At 36.8% G+C, this 25,936-nt stretch overlaps 1 protein-coding gene across 1 annotated transcript in view; it reads left to right on the top strand.

Annotated features, from left to right (window-relative positions):
• MBD2 (methyl-CpG binding domain protein 2) overlaps positions 1-24,523 on the top strand; it is a 43,215-nt gene extending 18,692 nt beyond the window's left edge. The window contains exons 3-7 of the mRNA XM_062599451.1: positions 3,094-3,231; positions 13,831-13,921; positions 14,674-14,851; positions 21,381-21,521; positions 24,052-24,523. Coding sequence (XP_062455435.1) covers positions 3,094-3,231; positions 13,831-13,921; positions 14,674-14,851; positions 21,381-21,510 — 537 coding nt within the window. The 3' untranslated portion in view covers positions 21,511-21,521; positions 24,052-24,523. The remainder of the gene's footprint in view (positions 1-3,093; positions 3,232-13,830; positions 13,922-14,673; positions 14,852-21,380; positions 21,522-24,051) is intronic.
• The last annotated feature ends 1,413 nt before the right edge of the window (positions 24,524-25,936 follow it).

Genomic DNA, 25,936 nt, shown 5'->3' with positions numbered 1-25,936 from the left:
CTCTTTATTGCTAGTTCATAGGCTATTCTTTGTACAAATATAGAAGGAATGACTTCACACTCTTTGTCATCTCCTATCCACCTTGCAGTAACAGAGATATGCTAAAATACAGGACATTCTGCTGATGGAGAAACTACCCTGTCAGATTCCTAGGAAAGCTCTAAAAGATGGAGACCTACTTTTAAAATAAGAATTTAATCTGAGGCTGATTCTTTGAACAGAAAGGTTATTGCTTAATAAACCTGAGCCTCTAGCCAATTTTTTAATTTCATTTCTATACAGATCATTAGAGAATATCAATCTAATTTCAATTATGTGGAATTCCAGTATGTTTAGCTTAGGAGCTAACAGTTTTTAAACAAGCATGTGCTCTCTGGTTCTTAATACATTCTGTTTTATAAAGTTGGGTAGTCCAAATTATATAGTCTAAACACTGAGGATTTGAAGAGTGAGATTTAATTCACATTTTTAAGCCACAAACTTCTATTTTTTTTTAAGGGGGGGAGGAGAAGGGGGGAAGAGTATAAGTAGATAATAGGTATGTATGGTACTTATATACTGTATATAATAGCTTTATAAGTAAATCCTAATGAAAAATTCTTTTAACTTGATTCTTGGTACAGTCTGATATTGAAGTTTATTGTGTAACTTTTGAACTATAATCTCACAGCCAATTATAAAACTTTCTTATAGGACCTGAAATGATATCTTGCTTGATGATATCTTACTTTTCTTCCTTTTGAACATGTAACTAAAATTCTAAAAAGCAAAAGCTTGAACAGCTCTCTTTGTCAAAATTTGGTATGACTTAAACGTTTTAAGTGCTTAGGACTGTCATTCAAAGTAGAGAACGTATTTCTTAATATGGTTCACCAGGAAAATATATGTCTGCTTAAACCTGAGGATATTTGTTTTCATTGTCTCTTTTGTGTGGATATAAGCATATGTGTCTTCTCAGTCACACTCTTCTACACCTTGAAAAAGAAGCCGAGAGACCTTTAGTTGTTAAGAAAACAACAAAGAAATGCAAGAGCAGAAAAGTTTGAAAGACTCTTCAGGACTTTGAGGAGCTGGGATTGCAGACAGAAAGCTGTAAGATGCTGTTGTCCTGTCACAACACTTCAAAGTAGCAATCTGCTTTTAGATAAAGTGACAGATTTACGAAAGCTGTCATGCTGTTTTGATACTGTTTCCTTGTCTTTCTTCATTAGTCTTGGAGGCTATGGGAAAATTCTCTTTCCTTCGCCCAAATGCTTCCTTTTGGACTCTTGCTATACAGAGGGATTCAGGCACTAGAAGTATCGCCAACTCAGGCTTACTTCAAACCACACAGCCCTGTTTACTCATGTTTGAATTTGTTCATTGGTAGCGAACATAAATTAAGCTCCAAAGCTCTCATAGTGTTTTTGGTACTAGAAATATGATGCATTTCAATATGGCCTTCCTGTTGCATTAAATATCAAACAAGATCACTTCTGAGGAAGCCAGTATCAGTTTCGTCTGGGACTGGTGTCTTTATGACATTTTGCTAGCGATGAATGGAGGAAGAAGCCTGAAACGTCTATAGGGTTTACTAATGGGAAATACCGTAAATTATTTGGTCTAGAAATGTTCTTTCATTACTGAAACTATAAAAATTGCTTCATAAGCACTTAGATTAATAATGTTTGCCATTTTATGACTTGTGCTATGTGTATCTATATTCCGTAATCTTACACTTCAGTATCTCTGATTTCCTGTTTTAAAGCCCCCAATCCCTGAAAGTGGAATTTGCTGACTGTTGGATGTCCACATAGAAAAATGGGTTCTGCTTTCCTTTCCCTCAGAGGAGATGTTTCCCTGCATTCTTCCTCTCCCTGCTCCCATCTCTACATGAATACTAGCTTTCATAAAATTCATATAAAGAAATTTTCTCAAGACTTTTTAAAAGTTTGTTTGATGTTGGATACAAAGTTCAAAAGCTGCTCAGAGGCAAAACAAAACAGAACAGGCACACAGCAAACTTAGTTAAGCAAACTTAACTGTAATTACATCTAATAAAGCTTACAAAAAAAATACGATGAAAAATTGTCCTGCTGTCTTCTAGATCAGAATAAATCTGATATGTTTTAGATTTACTTTTTCAACAAAGCAGTTAGAGTAGCCTTTCTAATTTGAACTTGAGTAATAGTTCATGCTAACTATCTTCAAAAATCAGTCTATATACAGTTTAGTTAAATGACTATTGTCTCTGTTCTCTGTATCTCCCTTCTCACATTGTGTTGTGCATGTATATCTAAAATACATGCCTATCTGTCCTTCTGTTGTCCCTCTAGGAATGTCAGATACTTTCTCCAGCAGTTAATTAGAAAAATATGTAGGTCTACAGTGGATCTTCTGTGATTTGAAGTTTGTTCAAGATTGTGTTTAAACAGGGAAGCTGTGTACCAATATTTACTCTAGTTTGATGGTTTGAAGGGTTTTGTATGTGACAAGATATATTGGAAAAGTGTTATCTATGATGGCTGGGAATCATCAATTCATAAACCTGATTATTTTAATTCTTCCAGTAGAATTTATTGAAGTACAATAGTTTTAGTTTCTTTCTAGAGTAAATTACTGCACTTAGTTAAGAATTCTTTGATATAGGTGTCACTTAGGAACTTAATGACAAGAGTTGTATAGGCAGTTGCTGAGGTATTTAAGGCTTGGGACTCTGTAAATATAAACCGTTTGCTACAAGCATGTTTTCATGACGCTTCGGAGATTCATTTTGCCACCTGATGGTGAAGCTGTCTCTTTTCAGAATGTAAGTCACTTGCATAAACAACATGTATTTTGCCAAAAGGAAAGGTGGATTTTCAAGCAGTCTGATTCTTACAGAGACTAACTGATGAAAGACGGTGAAAATATCTGGAGCCAGTTAAACGTTACTTTTTTTTTTCTTTAAAACGGATGACTACAAAGGTTAATTGGATATAGCATTTAAGGGGAATCTTTACTCCCCCCCAAAGTTTCTTTTTTTGCAAATAAGTAAAGAGGGCGATTCCAACATTAATATATGAATTCTTTTTGTGTATAACGCTTGTTAATTCACTTTTTTTCTTTTAACAGGGAAAACCAGACTTAAATACTACTTTACCAATCAGACAAACAGCATCAATTTTCAAACAACCAGTCACCAAAGTTACCAATCATCCTAGTAACAAAGTGAGATCTGATCCGCAGCGAGTAACAGAGCAGCCTCGGCAGGTAGGAGTTACTGTATTCCATTGTTACTGCTCAGAGTTGAAAGAAGCTGAAAATCTGCTTCGTCTTGGCTGTGCTTCAATTACAAATGAGAATTCCTATCTTGAAGATAACTTATAGAAATGTGTTATAGTAATTTTTTAAAAAATACATAAATAAGTCTGTTCATATGGGGATTATTTTTTTTTAATCCAAAACTTCATTCAGATTTGATTATCATGTTCCGAATGAAACACACTTACATATTCTGCTGTCACAACTGGAGGTCAAATATAAGATTTTTTTCACATGCAGCTTCTTCATAGAAGTTTCTATAAAATACATAGTTTGCATCAAGAAACAATATATCTCTTAAATACTCATATAGAAGAGCTTTGTGTGAATACAATTTTTTTATTTTGAATCCCTCCTTTTTACTATACTACTACTATAAATACAAAACACAGTAACATAAACTCATTTTATACAAGATCTCCTTTAGATGCTTCTCTTTCTATATCAATGACAGTTCACCTCTACATACTGTGCTCTTTGGTTTTGTTTTATATGAGGAGAAGGGAGCAGAGAAGAAAAGGAAATCTAGTGAATGAAGGAATGCTATACTACATAATGTAGCGTATATTGGATTGAGGCATTGTTTTTAAGTCTAACTTGTATCTTTGAGTCATTATAGTGTTGTTACCATCAAATTACATTATTTTCCTAGGAATGCAGAGATGACAAGAAAATGCAGAAGCATGTTCATAGTTCTATACATTCATATGTCACTAACTTTTAACAACATTTCCTTTGAAACCCAGGCTGTCTCTAATACTGCACTCTCAAACATCTTGAATGCTGTTCTTGTAAGAAATAACATAAGGCATTTAGACTCTGCATCCTCTAAATTCAGGTGAGAAAGAAAAAGAAGAAATATCGAGCCATATTGGATCATCTTGTTGAGATGTCTTTTAGCAAGATTTGAAGGCCTCAGCTAACCTCACTGTTGGTCCCATGAAGTTCAACAGGGACCGTGTAAGTGTACCGCATTCAGATCTAAAAGATGCATAATTGCATGTGTCTGTTGATTCTCTTCACATTCTTTTGGTTTTCCTTTTAAACAACTACACTTTGTATGTCAGGGATTTCCTTTCAGTCATGTCTGCTGAACCAGTAATAATCCCTAAATTATAAGAAAGTTATGGCACCTTTGTGACAGGAGAAATGGATGTCTGGCAATTCATATCTTGATGGATTCCGAACTCTTTCTTGCTTGACTATTTCCTCCCTCTTTTCTTTCCTCTAGAATCTTTCCTTCAAATACTTAATGACTTAAATCTTCTGGAATGCATCCCTTGTCTTTTGAGAATGGACTATTCAGTTGCATAAAGACTTGTAAGAATAGGCAATTTTCAAATCCACCTGAGTTAAATCCTTTTCTTATTAAGATAGGTTCTAATAGATCAAGCTACAGCAAGATTTTAAATTAATCATCATCTGCTGATCACTGCTTCAGCATTCTTTTTCAATCAAATTCCATTCTCCTCATTTACATCAGCATCATCTTTGGAAGAGCATACTTAAAACACTAATCTTATTCTCCATTCAGAAGAGCTGGTACCTCTGCTTTGAATGCAGAAAAATTCATCTTACATATCTAATAGCAAAGCAAATCTTGGTTTATCTTATTCTGTTGCTTTCCTCCAGGTTAGAGTGCTGCTTTGATCTGTTTGAGCAAGTCTGTGATGGTTTTGAGTAGTGATGATCAACTTGGTGGAGACTTGGGAAGGGAGTGAAGAGCTGTTTGCAGCTGTTTTATATAAAAAATTCTTGTGTGTTTTCAGTAAAATTTCCATTAAAAACCTGTAACAGAGCAATTTAATGTACATAACATGCTCTCAGCAACTGCAGCATATCTTCAGCATTGACAGATTTCTTAAATTGTTAGATTTCTTAAACTACTTCAAATGATCTAGTGTCCTTACACACAGATTTCCATTGTACAATTATAGATATTTCTTGTAAAAGTATGGTGGGAGCTCAAATCATTAATCACACATGCAGCTTTTATACACATACAACCACACATGTACATCTTGTGTGAGCGTAGCATTCAGATATTTTTCTCAATATCTGGAGTGCAAAAGTTATCAACTTATGTGGTCTTTGCTTGCTTTTCAGAAAATCAGAATTTCTTTTTTATTGTGGTCTGCTGAGATAAAATAAAGAAGCAGGGGTAAGGACTGAAGGTGCTGAAAAACTCCTCTTTATTCTTAATAAAGCCTGCATCAAGTGAAATATTTATCACTTGAGATACAGTTGTCAAACATTATAGCCTTGCAGATATATTTGGATTCTCTTCCCTTCCAGATAAAAACTATATTTTTACTTACATACAATATCTATATACGTCACTGCTTCTTCCTTCTGTCCTACTCAGATGTATGCCTTCCCTGTACAGATACTGTAAATATAATATCAGCATTGGCTGTTCAAATGAAGAAAGAAGTGCTGACTATAAAACTATCTGTATGTAAAACTTATTCAGTTACTTCTTCCAGTTTCATTCCTCCCTGTTTCTTCAATCCTTGGCCCAAATCCCTAAAGGTATTCTTGCTTCTGGTTTTCTAGATACCCGTCTCTAAAAGCTTTATCCACTTATATCTTCCTTTTCGAAAGACAGTCTAATCATAATTCACTGAAAATTCTCTTTGGCCTGTCTCCTTGAACAGAGATCAAAATAAGTCAATAATGTAGTTCCCTTGGCAGTCAGTAGTTTTTTCAGTATCTGAGAGTGAGAAGACATGCTTATTCATGCTGGCAGGAAGACATTTGGCAGCAGCTCATCTTTAAGCAGTAAGTGCTGGGTAGTTCCTGGAAAGATAAACTACTAACAGTTTGCTTATGATCAGGGTATAGGTGAATTTGGCAACTAGAGCAACAGATTTTTGTGGCAGCTGCTGGTTCCCTATTTTCAGCATGTAGCTAGTTGCACACAAGAAGGTTGCCTAAGCATTTTTCAAGCAACAGCTCTGCAAGACAGAATCTTCAAAGCTTTCAGAGCCTTTCTTAAAGGTTTTGTAGATTATTGATTACCAGGGTGGAGATCTTCATCCAGGAAAGAATGAAAATGTTTTGGGGAATCCTGGAACTAGGTATCATCAGAGCTTGAGCCCTCTATGTGTGGATGTATGCGCTAGAGAGTCTTCTAGTACACACTAGATTTCTCTCCTCTTAACTGTCAAACTTAATCTTCCTCCTCCAAGTAGCTTCTGTTTAATAAATCCACAGAGATTTCTCAAACTCTTTAGATCTAAATCACATGATATGAATATCTGTAAGTTCCTAAATAGCAAATCTAGTTGTCTCAATTACAGTGATCTTTGCAGTATATTCATGTTTCCTTGAAAATGTCAACCTGTTAAAAATATGCTGGCTCTCCAAAAGCTCATTTATGACAGCTTTTCTTACTATTTCTGTGGTTTTGGCCCTTTTTTTTCCTTGCAGATTCCACTAACAGGCCGTTAGAAGAAACCCTATAGTAGGGTTTTCTCTAATAGGGACTATTAATGGGCCTTGGAAAGGAGGGGAAAAAAAAACAAAAACAAAGAATCAAAAAAACAAATCCCAAATGTCTTGCTTTAACCCTCTCTCTATTATTAAACTTAATGCTTCCAAATAAGGCTTGATTTAAAACCTTCTTTGATATATTTTGATGATATATTTTTGATAAACTGAAGAGTAACATGATTTGGATTGAAATTACTAGTTAATCGCTAGTTAATTCTGTTGTATACTATTGATTATGAGGTTAGGGATCATTTGAAATTGCACTAGTAAAAAAGATGTTTATGTAGGTGATAATCATAATACTGAACTTAGAATAGGTTTTACTCAGTATCTCTCTGATGTATTTGGCTAAAAATATTCCCAGAAAATGCCTTCACTATTTAAAGGAAGGACAACCTCTTATTTGAAGCTCATTTTGAGGAAATCAGGTAATCAGTCATCAGTTACATCTGCAACAGAACTGGAAGAACCAGTTGACAACTTTTTTAACTATCTTAGGATAAAGCTGAGCAACATCATCCATCTGCAGGCCAGAAATACTCCTTAAAATTGGTTTAAAAGTCTCTTTTACATTTACTGTCATATATGTTTGTAGTGGATTTGTATTGTAATTGATGATTAAATAGGATGATACATCATAAACCAGAGCTGACCATAGTCATTTTTGGCATAAGATATAGGCAGTCTAAAATGCCTAATTTACACAAAAAATTACAGGACGTGATTTTATGTATGTCTTGTTAACGTTTCTTAACAGGGAAGAAGAATTTAGCTATCAGCACCTCATACTTTGTCAAATAGATGCAATTTTATTTCCTGTGTATCAAATTTTAAGAGATTGGAGTCTAAACTCAGATTGGCTTGGAACACTTAAGAGAAAGCTCTTTGGTCAATATATATTAGCATTATCAAAAAGAGAAGTGGAAGGAACCTGATGAGATTGTTACGTTCCATCTCCGTCTCCCACACAAGTTCAGAAATAATGAAATTTCACTGGGAATTACGGATTCAGCAGAGCTTAGCAATTCATTGGATGTAAAAAGGGGAAAGAAATTTTCCAGTTTCACAGAGAAATTCTTGTTCACTTTAAAATCTTCCATGGTCCTTTCCTGATTTAACTGCCTGCAAAATCAAACACTTGAGTATTTTCTCAAATGATGCTTCAGTTGTTCTGATCCCACTTAGCCTTTATAGTAGATTTTAAAAATAGCAAAGTCTCGGGCTGCCTGTGTCTATAGTATAATCCAAATATATTGACTATATTTTGTGTAGACATGATTAAGCTTTAATCAGCTTGCCTACATAATGCATCTGCAAGCAGCATGGAAATCAATATGGTTCCTGGGAGCTGGGAAGATACCAGCAGGAAGAGCTGGGGGCTGGAATTGTGACTGTGCTGTTGAACTTGCTATTTCCATCACAGGTCTGAATTAGATAGTAACCTTTTCTGACTACTAGTGTAAATTAAGAGTAGATATCTGTAATGCTCTGAGGAGGAGTTTGTGTCCAGTCAAGTACATTATGGTGTTGACATTTAGAGTATTTTCAGTATTCTGTAAATAGAATTTTGCAAATATGAGGTTCTTTATTGATTGATTTACATATAAATCAGTCATGTAACAAGAATGTTTGAATGCTGTGAATGTATGTGCATTTTTTAAAAAAAATATGAGAATTGGAATGTCCCACTTCAGCAAAATCTTCCTGAAGGCTTCCATTGCTTGAGCAACTGCAAAATAGACTTTATTTCTCCTGAGGAAAAGGTGCAGTGCCTAATCTGCTTGTATTTGGTCATTCTTGCAACTGAGAGGCTAATCTATCATTTCTTTCTTTTCTGAATGAGTAATAATAGTTGCTTAGGAGACTGTGTTTTTATAGAGATTATGGTTTCGACTATAGCTGACCATTCGTCATGAATAGCTTTTCTTGGACAAAAAACAGTTATGGAGGAAGCAATATTTTATAATTCTCCAAACAAAGAAATTCAGAAGTACAGCTGTAGTAGAGCTTTGCCATTATAGAATTTCAGAACAACAAGGAAGTGAAAATTCTGCTCCACCCTGCTGACCTTGACACTTTCCCATGCTGCATTTTCTGTCACAGGAAGGAAAAAAAAAAAGGAAAAAAAAAAAAAGAAAAAAAAAAAAAAGAAAAAAAAAAAAAAAAAGGAGTTGCCTGCAGAAGATACTAGGTTTTAGTGATAAAGGATTATTTTCTCCTCCACAAGAGATTATAGCATAGATTATTGCATAACGGATCACCTTTGGCATAAAACATATTGATTAATTTCCTAGGATAATGTGGCACTTGGCTAACAGGGTCATATTTGCTACCACCTCTTTCCTAGAGACATGAGCCTTGCTATTCTGGCTGTACTGGTACAGCCTCAGCAGAACAGGACTGTATCAGCTGGCCCTGCACTTCAAGGGTTAAGGTACTCTCCAGGAAACTCAAGCTGAGAAAAGCCCAGAATCTGGACAGCTCACTTCATTCTATGAGGAAATCTCTAATTATGAGATAATATAAGGTTATTATGCAGAAGGTATCACACAGAATCAGAGAATGGGTGAGGGTGCAAGAGATCTCTGGAGATCTACCCAACGCCCCTGCTCCAGCAGGTTCACCTAGAGCATGTTGCACAGTATTGCATCCAGGCAGGTTTTGAGTATCTCCAAGGATATCCACAGCCTCTCTGGGCAACCTGTTCTGGTGCTCTGTCACCCTCACAATAAAGAAGTCTCTCCTCATATTCGTGTGGAATTTCCTGTGTTTTAGTTTGTGCCCATTGCCTCTTGTCCTGTCACACAGGACAACTGAGAAGAGTTTGTCCCCGTCCCCTTGACACCCTCCCTTCAGGTACTTGTACACATTGATCAGATCCCCCCTCAGTCTTCTCTTCCCCAGGCTGAAGAGGCCCAGCTCTCGCAGCCGTTCCTCGTAGGGCAGGTGCTCCAGCCCTCTGATGACCTTCGTAGCCCTACGCTGGACTCTCCTCAGTAGCTCCATGTCTCTGTTGTACCGGGGAGCCCAGAACTGGACACAGTACTTGAGATGAGGCCTCCCCAGGGCTGAGTAGAGAGGCAGGATCACCTCCCTTGACCTGCTGGTAATGCTCTGCCTAATGCACCTCAGGAGACCATTGGCCTTCTTGGCAACAAGGGCACATTGTTGGCTTATGGTAAACTTGTTGTCCACCAGGTCCTTCTCTACAGAGCTGCAAAAGGTGTACAGGATGAGCTGCTCCATCAGCTTTCTGAGGGACTGAGGTGAGGCTGATTGGCCTGTAGTTTTCTGGGTCCTCCTTCTTGCCCCTTTAGAAGGGTGGTTGCCAAGGCCAGGTAGCCTCTGCTGTTGGCAGTGGTTTCTTGAATGAGTTGTGGCTGCAGAAGCTTGCACTCTGTGAGGTGCTGCTGCTTGCTTCATGAATCTAGATGGCTTTGGACAGGAGATGTACTGCAAGGGCAGTCTGTGAGGGCCATGGTCTATGAAAACTGATGCCTAACTGTCTAGCTAGCTGGGATTTTTATGAATTGTTCTTAATATAGGTGCCTACTTTCCTGTTTAATGTGCCAAAAGTCTGTGCAGTTGAGCTTTATTTTCACTGTTTTTAGTCTCTGTCTCAATAATGCTGTGAGAGTAGCAAATAAAGTACTATAAGCTAGTTTTAGGGCTGTAACCACAGAAGCACAGTGTGTTTGTCAAGACTTTCAGGACCCTTTTGAGTAGGTTGAGCATGCATTTCCCTTGGGGTAAAATGGTTGCATATTGGTCATATAAATGAAGTAATATAAAAGCTTTCTGAATTTATATTAGAACCCTCTTTCTCTGGTGCAGCTGTCATGGAAATATTTGTCCAGATCTGATATTCAGCATCTTTGGTAAAATTCAGGAGAAGTTGCAGGGGTTCAGAGAAGACTCGTAAGAACCCCTAAAGAGTTTGGAGAACAAACTTTGTAATAAAACTCTAGGAACATGATTTGTTTCTCATGAACAGCAGTGAAGTGATAAGGATAACTTGTGCAGTCTTGATGGCGATCTGGGGAGCTGGAAATCTGGAGGACAATCAGTGTAGTATGATAGTACTGAACAACGGTGGTGGAAACTGATGCTGGAGGCTTTGTGCTAGGGAGAGCTGTTAACCATTGAAAAGGTTTACTTAAATTGGCTGTTGTGTCTTTTTCTTTGCCAGCTTCCTACCTCTTTTTTTTTTTTTTTTTTTTTTTTTTTTAAATTAAGTGGTGGCTTTATATTTAAAAATGTTCTGTAGTTCAAACTGAGAGCTTTTGAACTTGAATAGGGAGAGCTATAACTCATTTTAAAATTAGACCAGAAGCTTCAGGGCTTGGTCAGAATTTATAAAATCTTAGTTTGACACTCATCCATATCATTGTGCAATAAGTATGTATAAGATATTTTCCTTTTAAAACAAAGAACAGAAAAGACCAACCCACAAAAGAGTTATTTGAAAACCTGATGACAGGAATTGCATTCCTGAATCTTTGTTTCTCTAGTCTCAAGTAGTTTAGGTATTTTTGCTTCAATCTTATTTAAGCATCTATGACTAGATTCTAAGTGCTTCTCTGTGTTGACCACAAAGTCAGTCAGAGTGCTGATAACTGCAGTGGCTCTTTGGTGCATTGAAAATTAAGGCTTAAAGAGTTGAATGAATCCTGGTATTGGAAGAGCCCTCCCATCAGTATTCTGCTCCACTTTGCAAATATTTTAGGCTTTCCTATATCTGAGTTACCCTTCTTAAAGTACCCATCTTTCTCCCAAACACATTTGCACTCCTATGCACTCTCTATACCCTAACCTTTCTTCTGATCTCGTTCCCTCTGTGATGTGTACAGTGATGGTTTGAGTAGGTAACTGAAGGATCAAAAACAGTAATACTTGACTGTATTTGGTGATACAGTTGCTGCTGCTGCTGTAGACCAGTTTGTTTTACCCTGAGTAAACAGAGGCTATTCTTGTGGCCTGTAGCATATAAAAATAGAACTATTTTGGTAAGCCTTTTGTGTGTGCTCTTAAAAACTGTGAAATGAAGGGGAAAAGGGGAATGAAGAGTAAATTCTTTAAATGATTCAAGAGGAAAAAAAAAAGCTTCGTAGTGACTTTATCAAGGTGGGAAGTTAATCTGATGATGAAATACTCAGTTAATAGGATTTTACTTTAATTTCATTCTTGTGAGTCTTAATACTCCTTTTAGAATTTTGCTGGTGAGCCACTGTTTAAGCATTTCTAACCAAAGATTTCTGTAGAGGTCCAGACAGCCTAAAGGTACTGTCACTTCATCCATGGAGCGGTAATAACTTACAACGCATCTAGAGTGCTTCCCTGGAATGGTATCTTACTGATATCAATAAAAAGTAGATGTGAATGACTGGAGGTATTAAATGTTTAATATTTTAAAACAGGATGAAAGCTGGATGTTCAGCTAACAGTGTAACTACAAGCTGGGTTGGAACGGTGAAAACAAATTCTGGCTATGAGTGAGAAATAAGTTTACAGAAAGCATTTTAAGTTTAAGTGATTCTAATAAAATGAGACGTGAGTGGCAACATATGTATTCAGAAAGCTCTCAAAGTCATGGAGGAACTCAATAATGTGTCAATTGATGTAGTCAGAGTTCTGCAAAAAGTTGAAGAACTTGAAATGATCCTGTGTGGATTTTCTAAGCTATGTATATTTAGACTTGGTTACAAATGTATCCTACAAGTATGTCCAGATAAGAGTACTTAAATAAGTAGTTCTCTATAAAAAGGCATAGTAATCTATCAGCAAACACAACTATGATTCACCCTACTGATTTATTAAGTTGTACAGATATGTTGTAGAGATTATTGCATTTTTTTTACTATAACTGTCTGCTTTATTTCAGTCAGCAGTACTGTTGTGCTGAAGTACACATTCTTTGCTGCTTTTTCCTCGTCTTTGCTACCTCTATCACTGGGAAAAAAAAAAAACAAAAAAAACCCACACTTTTCCTGAATAAGAATCGTTGATGTAGAATAGTTCAGTTTAAATGAGGTGAGACTAGTGATACAGGCCCCACAAAGAGTGGAAGAGGAGAAACTACTTGTTTCACTTTCAGTTTTAGAACAGAACGTGGCATTTGGAACCCTGGTCTTAAACTGTCTTTTTAGTTCCTGGCTGCAACGAGGAATTTCCTATGAATTAGTATAGCTGCTTACCTAGCTTTTTTTTTTTTTTTTTTTTTTTTGGTATCAGGTTTTGGAAGTGAAAATAAATAGTTTGGGATTTTCTTTTTTTCCTCTCACACATCTTGTAGAGAAATCAAACTATTTCAGAATACCCTTTCCACAGGAAATTGCATAGCTACATTCTCGCTTCTCTCCTTACTAATATTATTTCTTAAATGTAGCTTCTTGTGGAATGGAAATCAACTTTTTAACTAGCTTTCATTATTATTTTGCTAGCTAGAAAAGATTCATTCTGAAAAAAAAAAAAAAAGAGTTGCCAATCTGCAGCAGAACTTCAGGATGAATCTTTAGCCCAGTATCATAGAAGTGAAGAAGGAATTCTGCATTGCACAAAAATCTTTTAGGTTGTGTTTCCAACTACTAAATCAAGCAATAGAAAGTAAAGTGAATGTGAATTTAGTTCACACATATTTCTGAAAGTGGTAAAATCTGATGTTATTTCCAGGTGAGTCTAGAGCTATCTACACAGGTTAGTAAGGGGCCAGATCATTGAGCCCGGATAGGTTTTGAAGTGGTTTAGCTGCTGACTAGCATTAGTGTTGGTGCAGCTGTACTGCCATAACATTCAGAGCTAGCTCCAGTATCTCAACACACACTGCAAAATGCCCATGCAAGCATATTCCTGATGACTGAAGCTCCATCAGCAGGTAGCATGTTACCTCTTTGGTACTGTGTGTGTCTGTTCGATTGATTTTTGTTTCTTTGTAAGCAGCTAGGCACTTGTCTGTCCACTTGATTATTTTGATGCTGGTTTGATCATGAATTTTGTTTACCACCATGAGCTGAGTATTTTTTCTATTCTAATGAGCTTTCTTGTATTATTTTTCAGCTTTTCTGGGAGAAGAGGCTACAGGGCCTCAGTGCATCTGATGTCAGTGAACAAATCATAAAATCCATGGAGCTACCTAAAGGTCTTCAAGGTATTGTATTCATTTACTGCAGTTACCTCAGATCTATAAAGTAGTTTGTGCTTAAAAAGGACAGACTTTTTGATGCTCTTGAGAAGCTTTTAAGTTTACAATCAGATTTAGTAAACTCCAAATTCTGAATGTGTTTGCTGACAGAATGCCTCAATTTCCAAAACTATTTAATTTTAATTCATTTATGTAGTTAACAGAAACCATACTTCAGAACGGTGCTCTTCTTGGTGAGGATTGATCTAAAATATCATCAATTTGTAGTTCGGAATTAACAGTTTGTCCTAGTGCTTTGGAGATTGTCATAGAAATTTGAATGTTGTAAACACCCTCACTATTTATTTTCCAGAACTAATTTAATACCTTTAAAGCAAAGACTATTGAAATATTGGTATAGGTTAACATCATGAAGTTGCTAAGAAATCATTTTGATAAGTGACTGATAAATTTATGATCTGATCATCTTTATTAAAAATTTGAGAATATTGTAATTGCTAATGTAAGTTAAAGCAATTAACCAATTTTAAAAATAGGGTGATCTGTGAAATGCTGATTTATACTGAAATGAGAACTATACTGTTACAAAGCCATTTTTCAAGAACTTGTTTTTAACTGTTTAGATTATATTGTCACACATCCAGTGGCAATAATATAATCATATATTATATATATAACTTTAGCTACTGGGAAGAGCCCTGCCACTGAAAGTTGTGTGTGAAATATGAATGTTAATTATTCAGTTATTCTTATTTTAGGAGTTGGCCCAGGTAACAATGACGATACCCTGCTATCAGCTGTTGCTAGTGCTTTGCACACCAGTTCTGCACCTATCACGGGACAGCTCTCGGCAGCTGTAGAAAAGAACCCAGCTGTTTGGCTTAATACATCTCAACCCCTCTGCAAAGCTTTCATAGTCACAGATGATGACATTAGGTAAGTTTTATAGTCTTCAGTAAAATGACAAGCAAGTTCAACTGGAGTATATTCCTTTCTGGCTCAGTGCAATCCTGGAAATAAGGGAAGAGAAGAATGAACTTGTTTCTTGAACGTATTGTTTAGTTCAGTAACTTGAAAAATGAAAATCTGTTTTTTTTCTTTTTTTTCTAAATATGTTAGTATAAAATATTCCATAAGACATTACCCATGTTTTCTTTTCCAAGGGAGTGCACAACCAGTAAGCTAAACCTATGATCTGTGTTGGCTTTCTCCCTTCCTGTTTGTGTTTTTTGTCAGGTTAAATTGTTGATCTCAATTTAAAAGTGGAGTTTTAGCAAGGGAGAATAAGAGGATTCCACCATAGCATATAGATTTGTGGATAATTCACTCTCTTGAAGGGGGAGATTGGGATATGATAGGAAGAGCATAGATAGCTCTGCCTACATGGACAAAGTTTTTTGTTGTTTGTTTATTTTTATAGCTGCACTGTTAATTTTCTTTTCAATGAAAGACTGGTCCTTTGGTTTCTGAAAGCAGAAGCTCCAGCCCTGCACTCGAGGATCAGGACTGAGTGAAGAGAGGTTTCCTGCTGCACTGTCTAATTGCTGGAATGTGGCAGTACAGTGCACAATCCTGTCTTCCAATTATTTTTTCTCTTGCTTAGCTTGAATAATCATGTGGGATGAACGTTGCCTTTAGTATAATATTTTCAGTGAATTCTAGGCTACATGGGGAATTTGAGGACCAAACTTGGATCTTGCTACTTAATGGAATTCACTAGGCACCAAAGTCAACAATTACCACATTCTTTTCTAAGTGTTAGATGACTTGCTGAATCTTTTGCAGAGTATAAGATTATCTGTTTTCCAGTCCTGTGACTAGGGACTTACTTTGCTTTATTTTCTTAAACATCATCTTAAACTGTTTTCAAAAGTTAAACTCTTCTGGTTTTGTTTCTGAAAGTTATAGAACAGGATGAAGAGTGTTCTTTTTGTGTTTGACAACATGTATTATTTATTGGTAGCAGAATTCTTTCTTTCTCTTAATAAGTCTTTGACTCTCTTAACTTGGTATCAGAGAGTTAACACTGGCAGCTCAATAAGGACACAGATTCTGAAGGGAAACAGCTCTACTTACATGAATAATCTGCAAGTTGGGTGTGTCTTCTGTCTCATGGCTGTAATATTCTTAAAATCTACTTTTACTTACTGTTTTTGTGAATCTGTCTTTCATTTTAAGATCATCCAGAAAACACTTTGCATGAAAAGTAGAATCAGAATACGACACCTGTTATCACTAAGGAAAGTAGCAAAAATGCTTCCTAAACTTAGGTAGTGGTAAGGAAAAGCTTGCCATTGGGGATATCTGGTCAAATGCAAGCATGTATTCTTTTGTGCTATAAATTCCTCGGGGGATGTTGTAGTAGCTGTTTACCTCTAATAAAATAGCTCTCAGCTTGAGTCATGCTTAAATTAAAAATATTCCTGGTCATGTAATGATAGTAAATCTCTTTTGTAATCAGAATAAAATTGAAATTGTTCTCTTCTGGTTCAGCAAATTCCATGAAAAAAATATTAAATATCCTCCTATAAATGTATGATGAAGAAACCACATTTCCTTATCACTAGGAAGAACTACTTTTCTCCCCCCACCCCCACCCGCAATTCTGAGATGCATCTTCTCAGTAGTTTTGGGCCTCTTAATGCTGTGAAAGGTAGTTAGGTAAAATGGATATGGTGTGGTTTCCAGTGGTCTTTACATCCAAATCTTGGTCTCTTAGGAATGCTTTTGGAATTCCTTATTAACTGAATCAGTCAAACTGTTTATCTTGAGAATGCTACTTTGCAGCTTCTGTTTGTAGCTTCTTTTCTGAACAACCATCTAGTCATGTTCTTTGGAACTGCATTACTGAGTTGCCTCCATTTCTGTGAAAGGCTAGGTTTGACAACCTTTGCCTCTCTATTGGATAAATGCTCTAATCTGTTTCTGTCATCTCTTCTGGGATGAACTGCATAATGGTATCTTTTGAAAATGATGAATAGGTGGATTTTATTTTTTTCTAATAGTGCTTAGGTGGATGAAGTTTTCCAGTCTGTTATGAAATTCATTTTTGACTCACAGGTCTGCTCTGCTTCATAGCCTAGACTTTTTTTTTAATGTCTCTCTCTTTAGTAGGATTTTCTAAAGCTTATAGTTTTCAGGGTGATTTCTTTTCCTAAAACATTTAAGTCCTCTCTGAAAATCACAGCTTTTAGTTTTGAACAGCTCTTTCTCTTGCTCAGTCTAGGTTCTTTGCTGACAGCTTAGTGTTACCCAGCAGGTTTTGTTCCTGATCTTTCTTATTTGTCCTGACATTTGCCCTTTTGAAATAGCTTGGTAATGGGACTTCTGATTTTTCTTAGAAGCAGCTAAACCTATTAAATTTACTAAAGCATAACAATTAGTGTAGTATGTCTGACAATGTCATACTCTGTACAATAATGGTAAGAAAAATTATCTGTTGATCTGTCCAAAAGCCAAGTTGTATTTACTATGAGACAGAAATGGGCAGTTAATTCAAGTTTATAGCTCTCTGTTTGTTTGGCATGGGATTAAGAATGTCCTCTTAAGCTATAGGAACCTTGATCCAAACTAGTCAGCTGTAGCTTAGTCCCTCATAATATTCCTCAATACCCTATACAAATCTCACTTTCAGTATGACAGACCAAAGCCACAAGAACTATAAAGTGCCAAAGGAAGAAAATGAGAGATCAAGGATGTTGCTACAGTCTGAGCTGTCCTCAAGAATAAGAAACTTGTAAGGTAAAATGATCCCACCATACTATGTTGCAGAGAGGAGAAAAACCCAAATAATCCTTCCCAATCTTAGCTATGAGATAAACTTTCTGACCCTAGATCTAATGACCGGTTTAATATAGAGTATGCGAGGAAAGCACACTAACCAGACACGTGAGAATTTTTGTAACTACCATTTAAAGCATGCTGTCATAGCAGTGGTTAATGTCTGTTGAGAGGGAAGGAAGAGATGGGAAAGATCAATTTGAAATGATGCATTGGAGAGGTGGGGAGAGGGGGAAAAATTAACAGAAGCCCAAAAATCTGAGCTTAATATACAGTCAACATACAAGTAATTAAATCTCCTTTCAGCAGTGCATCTCAGATCTGGTTAGCAGAAGACTTCTGGACTCTGTACTACTGAATGCTCATCTGCTGAGACGCTTCAGAGTATGTTTTGTATAGAAACAGAATAGATGTAAGCACTTAAAGTGACAGTTCATGATTTGATTGTCTACAAAGAATACTGTATTTGATTTTACTGGAAGAGCAGGGAGGAAGGCATATTATCTCTGTGCTTTCATGCAGGGAGCAAGAACTGGTGCACAAATGGGAACAAGTTGTTTCTGTAGATTTTTCCCTCCTAATCTGACACCCATCCTAAGTGTAAAAATACCCTTGTGTTCTTGCTGCAGCTAAATGCTGTTACTAGAACTGTATGCCATTTTTTATTTTGATGACAGACAAGATAGAGCCAGCACATACAGAAGTAAATCAAATGGATCCTTAATATGTTTAACAGTATGGAAAAATAGATGGAGAAGTCAGAGAGGAGGCTTGTGCAATCTCATTATGAGTTTGATTGCATACAGTTAGGTGAAATCACACATGTCTGCAAAGCACACGTATATCACTTAGTTGTGTGTTGCTGAGAAGAGTGCAAGGAGTGTGGACAAAGAAATCATTCTAAGTACCAAGGAAATAAGGAATGGAAAGCTATGCATAGTCTTGTCGTATAAAGCAGTTTTCCACTAAGTATGATCAGAATTGGAAATAGGGGCTTGTGGATTTCTGTGTTAGGACTTGCTTGTCTTTAATTTCAGCCTGCTTTCTGAGGCAGTGGTCCTCAAACTGTAGGATTAGGATTGTATGTTGCAGGCAGGAAGGCTGAAAAGAACATGTGGCGAGGGAGCTGCTTGTTAGCGGGTGATACAGCTGGGGAGATGAGATGGAACAGCATAGGCCACAGCCAGGACAGTGCCAGGGAGGCATGGATCCAGGAGCTGCAGGTCCCACAGAGCTGCAAGACCTGCAAGCAGAGAGAAGGGACTCATGAGCGGCCTGTCTGCCCTCCTTGGCAGCACTGCTGGTTGCCAGGCTTGCTTTTCCTAAGTGTCTCATTTTTGCAACAGGATACATTGGCAAAGATTACTGTTAACCTAACAGCCTGAAGCATTTTTAGTTTTGCTTAATAATGTCATGGTGAATTAGCATAAGAAATCAAATTGAATGGAGACACTCTAAGCCTTAGAGTTTTACGTAGTGTTAAAAATGAGCACTTTTTTATTTGCAGTGTATTTTTGCTGTTAGTTCTTAAACATTTGCTCTTTTTGTTCATGTGCTTTAAAAGTAATATTGCTTGTATAAACAGAGCTGTGTTTTTAATATTTACGGAATCTGTTTTGCTAGCAGACCAGATACTTCAGGATTGGGAGTGCTTTGAGTTACTTTGTGGTTCTTGCTCCCTCAGAGATGAACTAGCTGGTGACAATTCAAAATGAGGTAACCAGGGAAATCCATGTGCTCTCCTGACTTTGCAAAGTGAGAACTGGGGCATAACCTTCTCTAGAGAAGACCACATGCACTGTAAATAGGAAACCTGGGCCCTAAATAGCAGAAGCTAATCTGAGATAAAGGAAACTGCCTGTCACTCCTGTGTGCAGCAAGAGTTAAATACCGTCATTTTCTTGTCCAGTCTGAGATGGTAGGAAAGGGCTTGGTATGAATTAGGATAACTGTTCTCAACTGTAGGATAGACTGAGCTTACACTTCAGCATATGTTTTTCAAAACTTCATCAATGTTGTTAAGTATTATTTAAAAGAAGGTGTCACATAAAGTAGCCTAACAAGCTTATGACTGTTTCATGCCTGATTCCTCAGAGTTATTACATAAGATATTTGCTGATATTTATGTTAGATTCCATGTCTGGAGAGCAGCCTCTCTAAAAACCCAGGTAAGGAATATATTGTAGCACCAACAAGACTTGTATCTTGCCAAAAAGATAAAATTGCCAAAAATAAACTGTATTATTTCCATAATCTTGACCAGTTCACAGTCTGTTCCACCAACTGAGACTGTAACAGTTTTCTGTTGCTTTTTAAAAATTCATATATCTGCTATCTCAGAATCATTTTCTTTCAATAACAAATACTGAATTTGCCACTTTAACTGTTTTATTTCTCCTTTGTCACACAGGTTCTGAAAAAGATAAGGCATCTTTGTATTGGTTGATTCTGTACCCCAGAGTTCAAATGGTTACTCTCTAGCCACTGAAAATTAACAGCTCTGTGACAGACAGCTATGTGTGGTAGATAGAAAACAAGGATAGAAAGCAGGTGGAAGACAGAAAACAAGTTCTGTATTGAACTAATAACTTGTTTGTTTTTTTTTTCCTTCCTTTTGCGATCTCTGTAAGCAGAAATCCTTCTCTAAAATGCTTGTGGAGTGCTGGGGGCTCTGTTATACCTTATCAGGCATGGTAGTGGTTGCAGCTGCAGGATTGTATAGCCTTAGAGGCTGAGGTTCCTCAGAGGCTTCTAGCTTCTTTGGAGCATGTTGGATGTAACTTTGGTTGTTCCAAGATCTGATATGCTTGATATCTGTCCTACCATCCTAAATGGCCATGGAGAGTTTGCAGCAAATGTTTTCCTATTCAGATTATGCCTACTTTTGATAAGTTCTAGTCATTCTTAGGCATATACTTTGTTTAAAGGTTTTCTTTTTCTGAAAAAATATAGCTTGGTAGAACAAGTGGGTTTCATTTGTTTCATCAGAAGTGACTGCTACCCAAAATGCATCACTGACCAGTGGATAAGACTGAATGGATAAATAGGAGTAAATAAATAAATAATCAGTGGAACTCCTTGAGGATCTTTCTGATGCATGCAGTCTGTGGGACTTGTAGTTAGTTCTCTGCATGTTAGAAACCAGCGTAGTGTCCCACCATTCTGTAAAGGGGCTCCTGATGTGTGGCACTTCTGCTAGGAAAGAGTGAGAATTCCTCAGATGTGCTCTGTAGTGCTCAAAATGATGGGACTTTCCTTTGATCTTTCAGTGATGTACCCTAAAACCTCTCTGCCCTCCACCCAAAACAAAGAAAAAACCCACCCTTTACAAAAATTATCCAGTGCAATACTGCTCTGTTAACTTTCTGTTTGGTCTTTTCAAGTGTCTAGGCTGAGAGGAGTTGAGGATCATGTGTCAAGTTCAATCCTTCTGTCTCTTCTGAGGAAAAGTAAACCGTACGTGCTAAAGCAGAAAGGTTTTTGACTCAGTGTGCTCTCAGTGTGACTGCCAAGCACCATGTTTGTGCATGTTTATGTGCAGAGGCAGTATATTAAAGAGCTAGTAAATAAAGGTTTTAGCTAAGAGTTGAGAAACCAGTTCTGAGTTTTACAAGTATTATGGTTCTAGTCTACTAATACTTGGAGGACTGACATTTTTGTCCCTTATTCCCTTCCCTCCCTTCAGAAAACAAGAAGAGCGGGTGCAACAAGTGCGTAAAAAACTGGAGGAAGCGCTAATGGCAGACATTTTGTCACGAGCAGCTGATACGACAAAAGATATAGATGTAGAAATGGATAATGGCGATGAAGCATAAAAAGAAATCAGGTAAGTCAGATTTCTGGGGGCACTTCTCAGCAGCTGACAGTCACTCAGCAATTGCCAGGTGGACAGCAGTGTCTTGTTCACAAGCAGTCCTACTTTCTCCCAGCACATATGTTAGTTGACATGCAGTGTGTCACCAGGACAATAAGGCAGCTTTGCATATATAAAAATGAACATCCTAACATGGTACACAGATCACTAATGGTGGTGGTTAGGAAATAGTGTTTTTCATCCTTTAGGATAAAGGCCCACTTTCTGGAAACTATTACCTAGCAGGTATATTTTCTGATGCTTACTATTTGATGTGAATCTGGGGTAAAGCAATCTGGAGTTTACTGGAGTAAACTTTTTCTGTTCCTCAAAATTTAGTTTAATAAAATTACATAACAAGTTCCTGAAGAGTTTCAAATGGGTAAAACCTCTACAAATTTATTTTCCAAAGTGTCGTCTTGTATTTCATCTCTGTTTAAGGTATTGATCTGTTGATCTGCCAGGCACTTTTATTTAAAATCCTTTTTTTAATTATCTGCAGAGGGATAACAATTCATTCTATTGTTTTCATTGAGCTAGTTGTGCTCATTATGAAAGCTCACAGCTTTGCGATCTGACCTTTTCCTAAGGAATAAGCAGAAATTTTAACAACTAAGTATTGTGTCTGGAAATTGTTGTGTTGGCTCCAAGCCCTCCAATTTTAAAGCATTTCATTTCTTTTCTTTTGGTATTGGAGTTGCTGTCCACAAGCGAAAAGAATATATGTACTTTCCATTTGACAGATACGAAGAAGTTAACTTTTGTACAGCTGTAAAGTGCTGTGTTCTGGTAACTTTTGTAGGCATAGGATGGAAGTTCCCAAGCTGTGACCTGCTTTAGCAAGGGAGCTAAACAGATCCGTTCAAACTGGTATTCTCTCTGTGGCATACTGACGTGCACTGCAGCTGCTCACTCCTTAGCCAGCTGTGCTCATGGTGTTGCTGGGACTGAATTTTCTTACTCGGGACAGAAGTTAGGCTGCCTTGTCTGTCTGTGCGTGTAACCCACACAGTGCCGGGTGCTCCTGCCACTTGTGGCATGTGAGTCTCAGGGAACCTCTGGGTAGAACGTAGACACTGGGCTGCTGAGGGTGGAAGGAGGTTGTGCGTGAAGCCGTGACATTTCTCTGAGAACAACCATCAGACCTCAGGTATGTTCACATGTGAAGGACAGATCTAGATGACTGTATTATGCTCTATTTAACTATGGTTCTACTACTCGCGAAAAAAAAATAGAATTTGATGCAAAATCTGTGATGAATTTTGCTTCAGACTTGTACAAAGAGTGATAATTCCATAGCATTTTGGCTTCTTCTTGTAAAAAGAATGTAAGCTTTGGCATGCCCAACAGCTAGATGTTATTTCTGCACTCAGTATCTGGACTGTGCACTAGGTTAGTGTATATAAGGGTGTATTGCTTCTTACAATTAGAAAAAAAATCTGTTTACATGTACCCACCAGCTGCTTAATACTCATGTTTCTAATACAAGTAATTTATGTTACTTCTTATATTGATGCAACATAAATGGAAATCTGATATCTATGTTTTAAGCGAGAACTATTTTGCAGTGATGTTTGATCCACTTAACAGACTAATAATCTTGATGTTTTTCAGGCTACTGGAATCTTTTAATTATTTTAATTTTAATATATTTACTAATAAACTTTTAATCTTTGAGTATTTCTCCTATCAATAATTAGACCTTTATAATTTTGAAGAAAGGCAAGGACTTTGACCTGAGATGTGAAATTTCAAACCCTTGCTATTTTAGGGTCAAACTGTCAATTTGAACTTTTTAATTTAGCATGAAATAATTATTTTGTAATGGAGTCATAAATCTGCTTATAGAAGTGGTTATTTTTGCAGTGTTACTGTAGTTCTCTGAAGAAATCAATTTGATTATTAGACCCTGAGTGTTATTAACTTGTGAATTCATTACCTATTTACATATATATAGCCAATATGTTGGCTGTATTCTGTGAAACTTCCTGTCCTCCACCCCCAGTGGCTTTAATTATAGACTTGAATAAGATCTTTGAGAAAGTGGATTAGTTAATGTGTAATAGCTTGGAAGCTGCAAATATTTTTTCCTTCAAACAGATTATTTTTCCCTATGATCTATTTATATTAAGAAACTTTTTTAATATACTGTATGCTATATTTAAAAAGAGTTCCAGAAGTGATTTAAGACCATAATCAAATACTGCAGAAACAGGAGTAACATGCACAAGGGCACATTGTGAAAGAGATTGGATGTTAAAAGCGTGTTATGTTTGTGGGTAGTGTTCAGTATACAAGTAACTAGGGATCTGTAGGACTCTTAACAACTGAGTAACTACTTACATTTTATTAATTTTTTTATTAGCTACTTGCAGACTATTTATAACATGCTCTTAATATGGAACTGAAGTACAGCGGTAACTGTTTAAACAAAGTTATTCTAGTTGACTCAACCATCAGCCTTGACTTTTTGCAAAAGGAATAATTTCTTTCTCTTTTACAGGTACTTTTAACTGACTTGTTCCAGGAGGAAATTCCTAAAAGCCAGAGGCACTTTCTCCTTCGGTCTTTCGTTATAAGAAGAAATGGACCCATGCACATTTATATAGCTTTCTAATAGCATTAAAACCAATGCCTTTTTTAGACTCCTATTTTTGATGTATATATCTTATTTGAAAAGCAACTTTATTTTGTGTCCTATGACTTAAAGTCCTTTTTTAAGTATTGAACATTACCCTTAATCTAAAGCTGAGCTTTTGATGCCAGGTTGCAAACCTACTGGAATTATATTGCCTGTACTAAATATTTGTTTTTCCTGTGGTTTTTAGTAAGGATGGATCAGGAGAACAGAACGATTTCACAATTAAAGATTATTGTGACTCAGTGTATATAAACAGATTTTTATACCTATGGGTGAAAACACCTGTACATTCTTCCGTCATCACTGTAAAGATAAATAAATGATTATATTCCAATCAGTTGAAACCTTGTTTTGTTGTGGATAGAGTAAGCAAAGAATGTCCCTGCCTGTATTTCAGTGTTCACTTAGCCAGAGATTGAATAGGCTGGAAAAGGCATATATCAAAATGTACTGTCTTTGCCCAGAGCACTGCCTCAGGAAATCTGTCTGAACTCAGGCACAACTGTGGATTTTTCAGCTGAGATGAAATACAATCACATATTTCCTCTGAGAAGAAGAATGGCCAAAAATATATAGCCAGCATTACTTTACAAAGTTGTGCTTTGAGGTCAAAGTGAAATTGTAAAGAAAAGTGTCTTTGGCACAGAATGCAGCAGGTGCCAAAACTTGTTTTTGTTTCTGTCTGGGTAGACAAAACCGTTTGGATAGCAGGATGGCCTGTGGCACTGCAAAGAGTCCTGTGCAGTGAGTAGGCTCTTGCACAGTTCCTGAATAGATAGGTAACTGAGCTGGTTTGCCTAATCCCCTTGAGATTTAGAGACTAAATTACTTGACAGGTCGCAGTAGTTCCAGGGTTAGGACAGAGTCTGCTGCTCCATAACTATATCATGTTGATCTGCAGCCCACGATGGGGGAGGTTTTCCATCAGTTCCAGTGTGTCTCTTCAGTATATGTAATACTGATTGCAAGAAGAAATGAAGAGAGACACTGGATCTTGCTGCAGGTTTTCTTGGGATGGGTATAGCAGGAATGAAGACAAATTATAATTTTCCTGAATTAACTTCCTTCTGCTCTAGAACTGGGCAGAACAAAAGTAAAGAAATGGATCTGGTCTTTTCCAATCTGATCGCAGAGCAGGGAACAGTCAGAGTCTCTCCTTAGGAAAAGAATGAAACCTGTTACTAACAAACTTCCGTGATATCAGAAAGAAACTACATTCACAGCAAGTTGTTGATATTTCATGAATTTATTTAAGATGTTTTTTGGGAATATACTTAGGCTGCGCTTCACAGTAACTCTTCAGAACATAAGGTGAGGATTTGACAGATGAATCTTGAGAGGTGGAATTAGAGCAAAGACCAGAGAATACACCTAATCATTGACAATTAGTTCATTTTACAGATAGTTTATACTCCTGTTCTGTTTCTCGTACTCTGTTTCTGTGTAATTACTGATCAAAGGGTTCATGAACCCAGATGAGGATTTGAGTGACCTGTGTATCTGTACAATGCAGTCTCATTTTAGAGACAAAAATACCCAGTCATTACTCCTCACATGACTGCATGTTAAAGCCATTTCTGTGCTAGTTTTATTGCACTTTATAAGGTTCTTCCTGATTAAAATGTTTCATGTAAGCACAAAAAGCTCTTTCAGAAGAAAGACTGCTCTTAATAGTGGCTATTTGACTGTGGTTTGTAGTTTTGTTGGTTTATTACACCAGTGGTAACACTTAATGCCCTGGGGGGAA

Source organism: Rhea pennata, chromosome Z (assembly GCF_028389875.1).
Source record: "Rhea pennata isolate bPtePen1 chromosome Z, bPtePen1.pri, whole genome shotgun sequence".
Classification (NCBI taxonomy): Eukaryota; Metazoa; Chordata; class Aves; order Rheiformes; family Rheidae; genus Rhea; species Rhea pennata.
The sequence above is the reverse complement of the archived record's forward strand: the minus strand, read 5'-3'. Positions and strand labels throughout refer to the sequence as shown.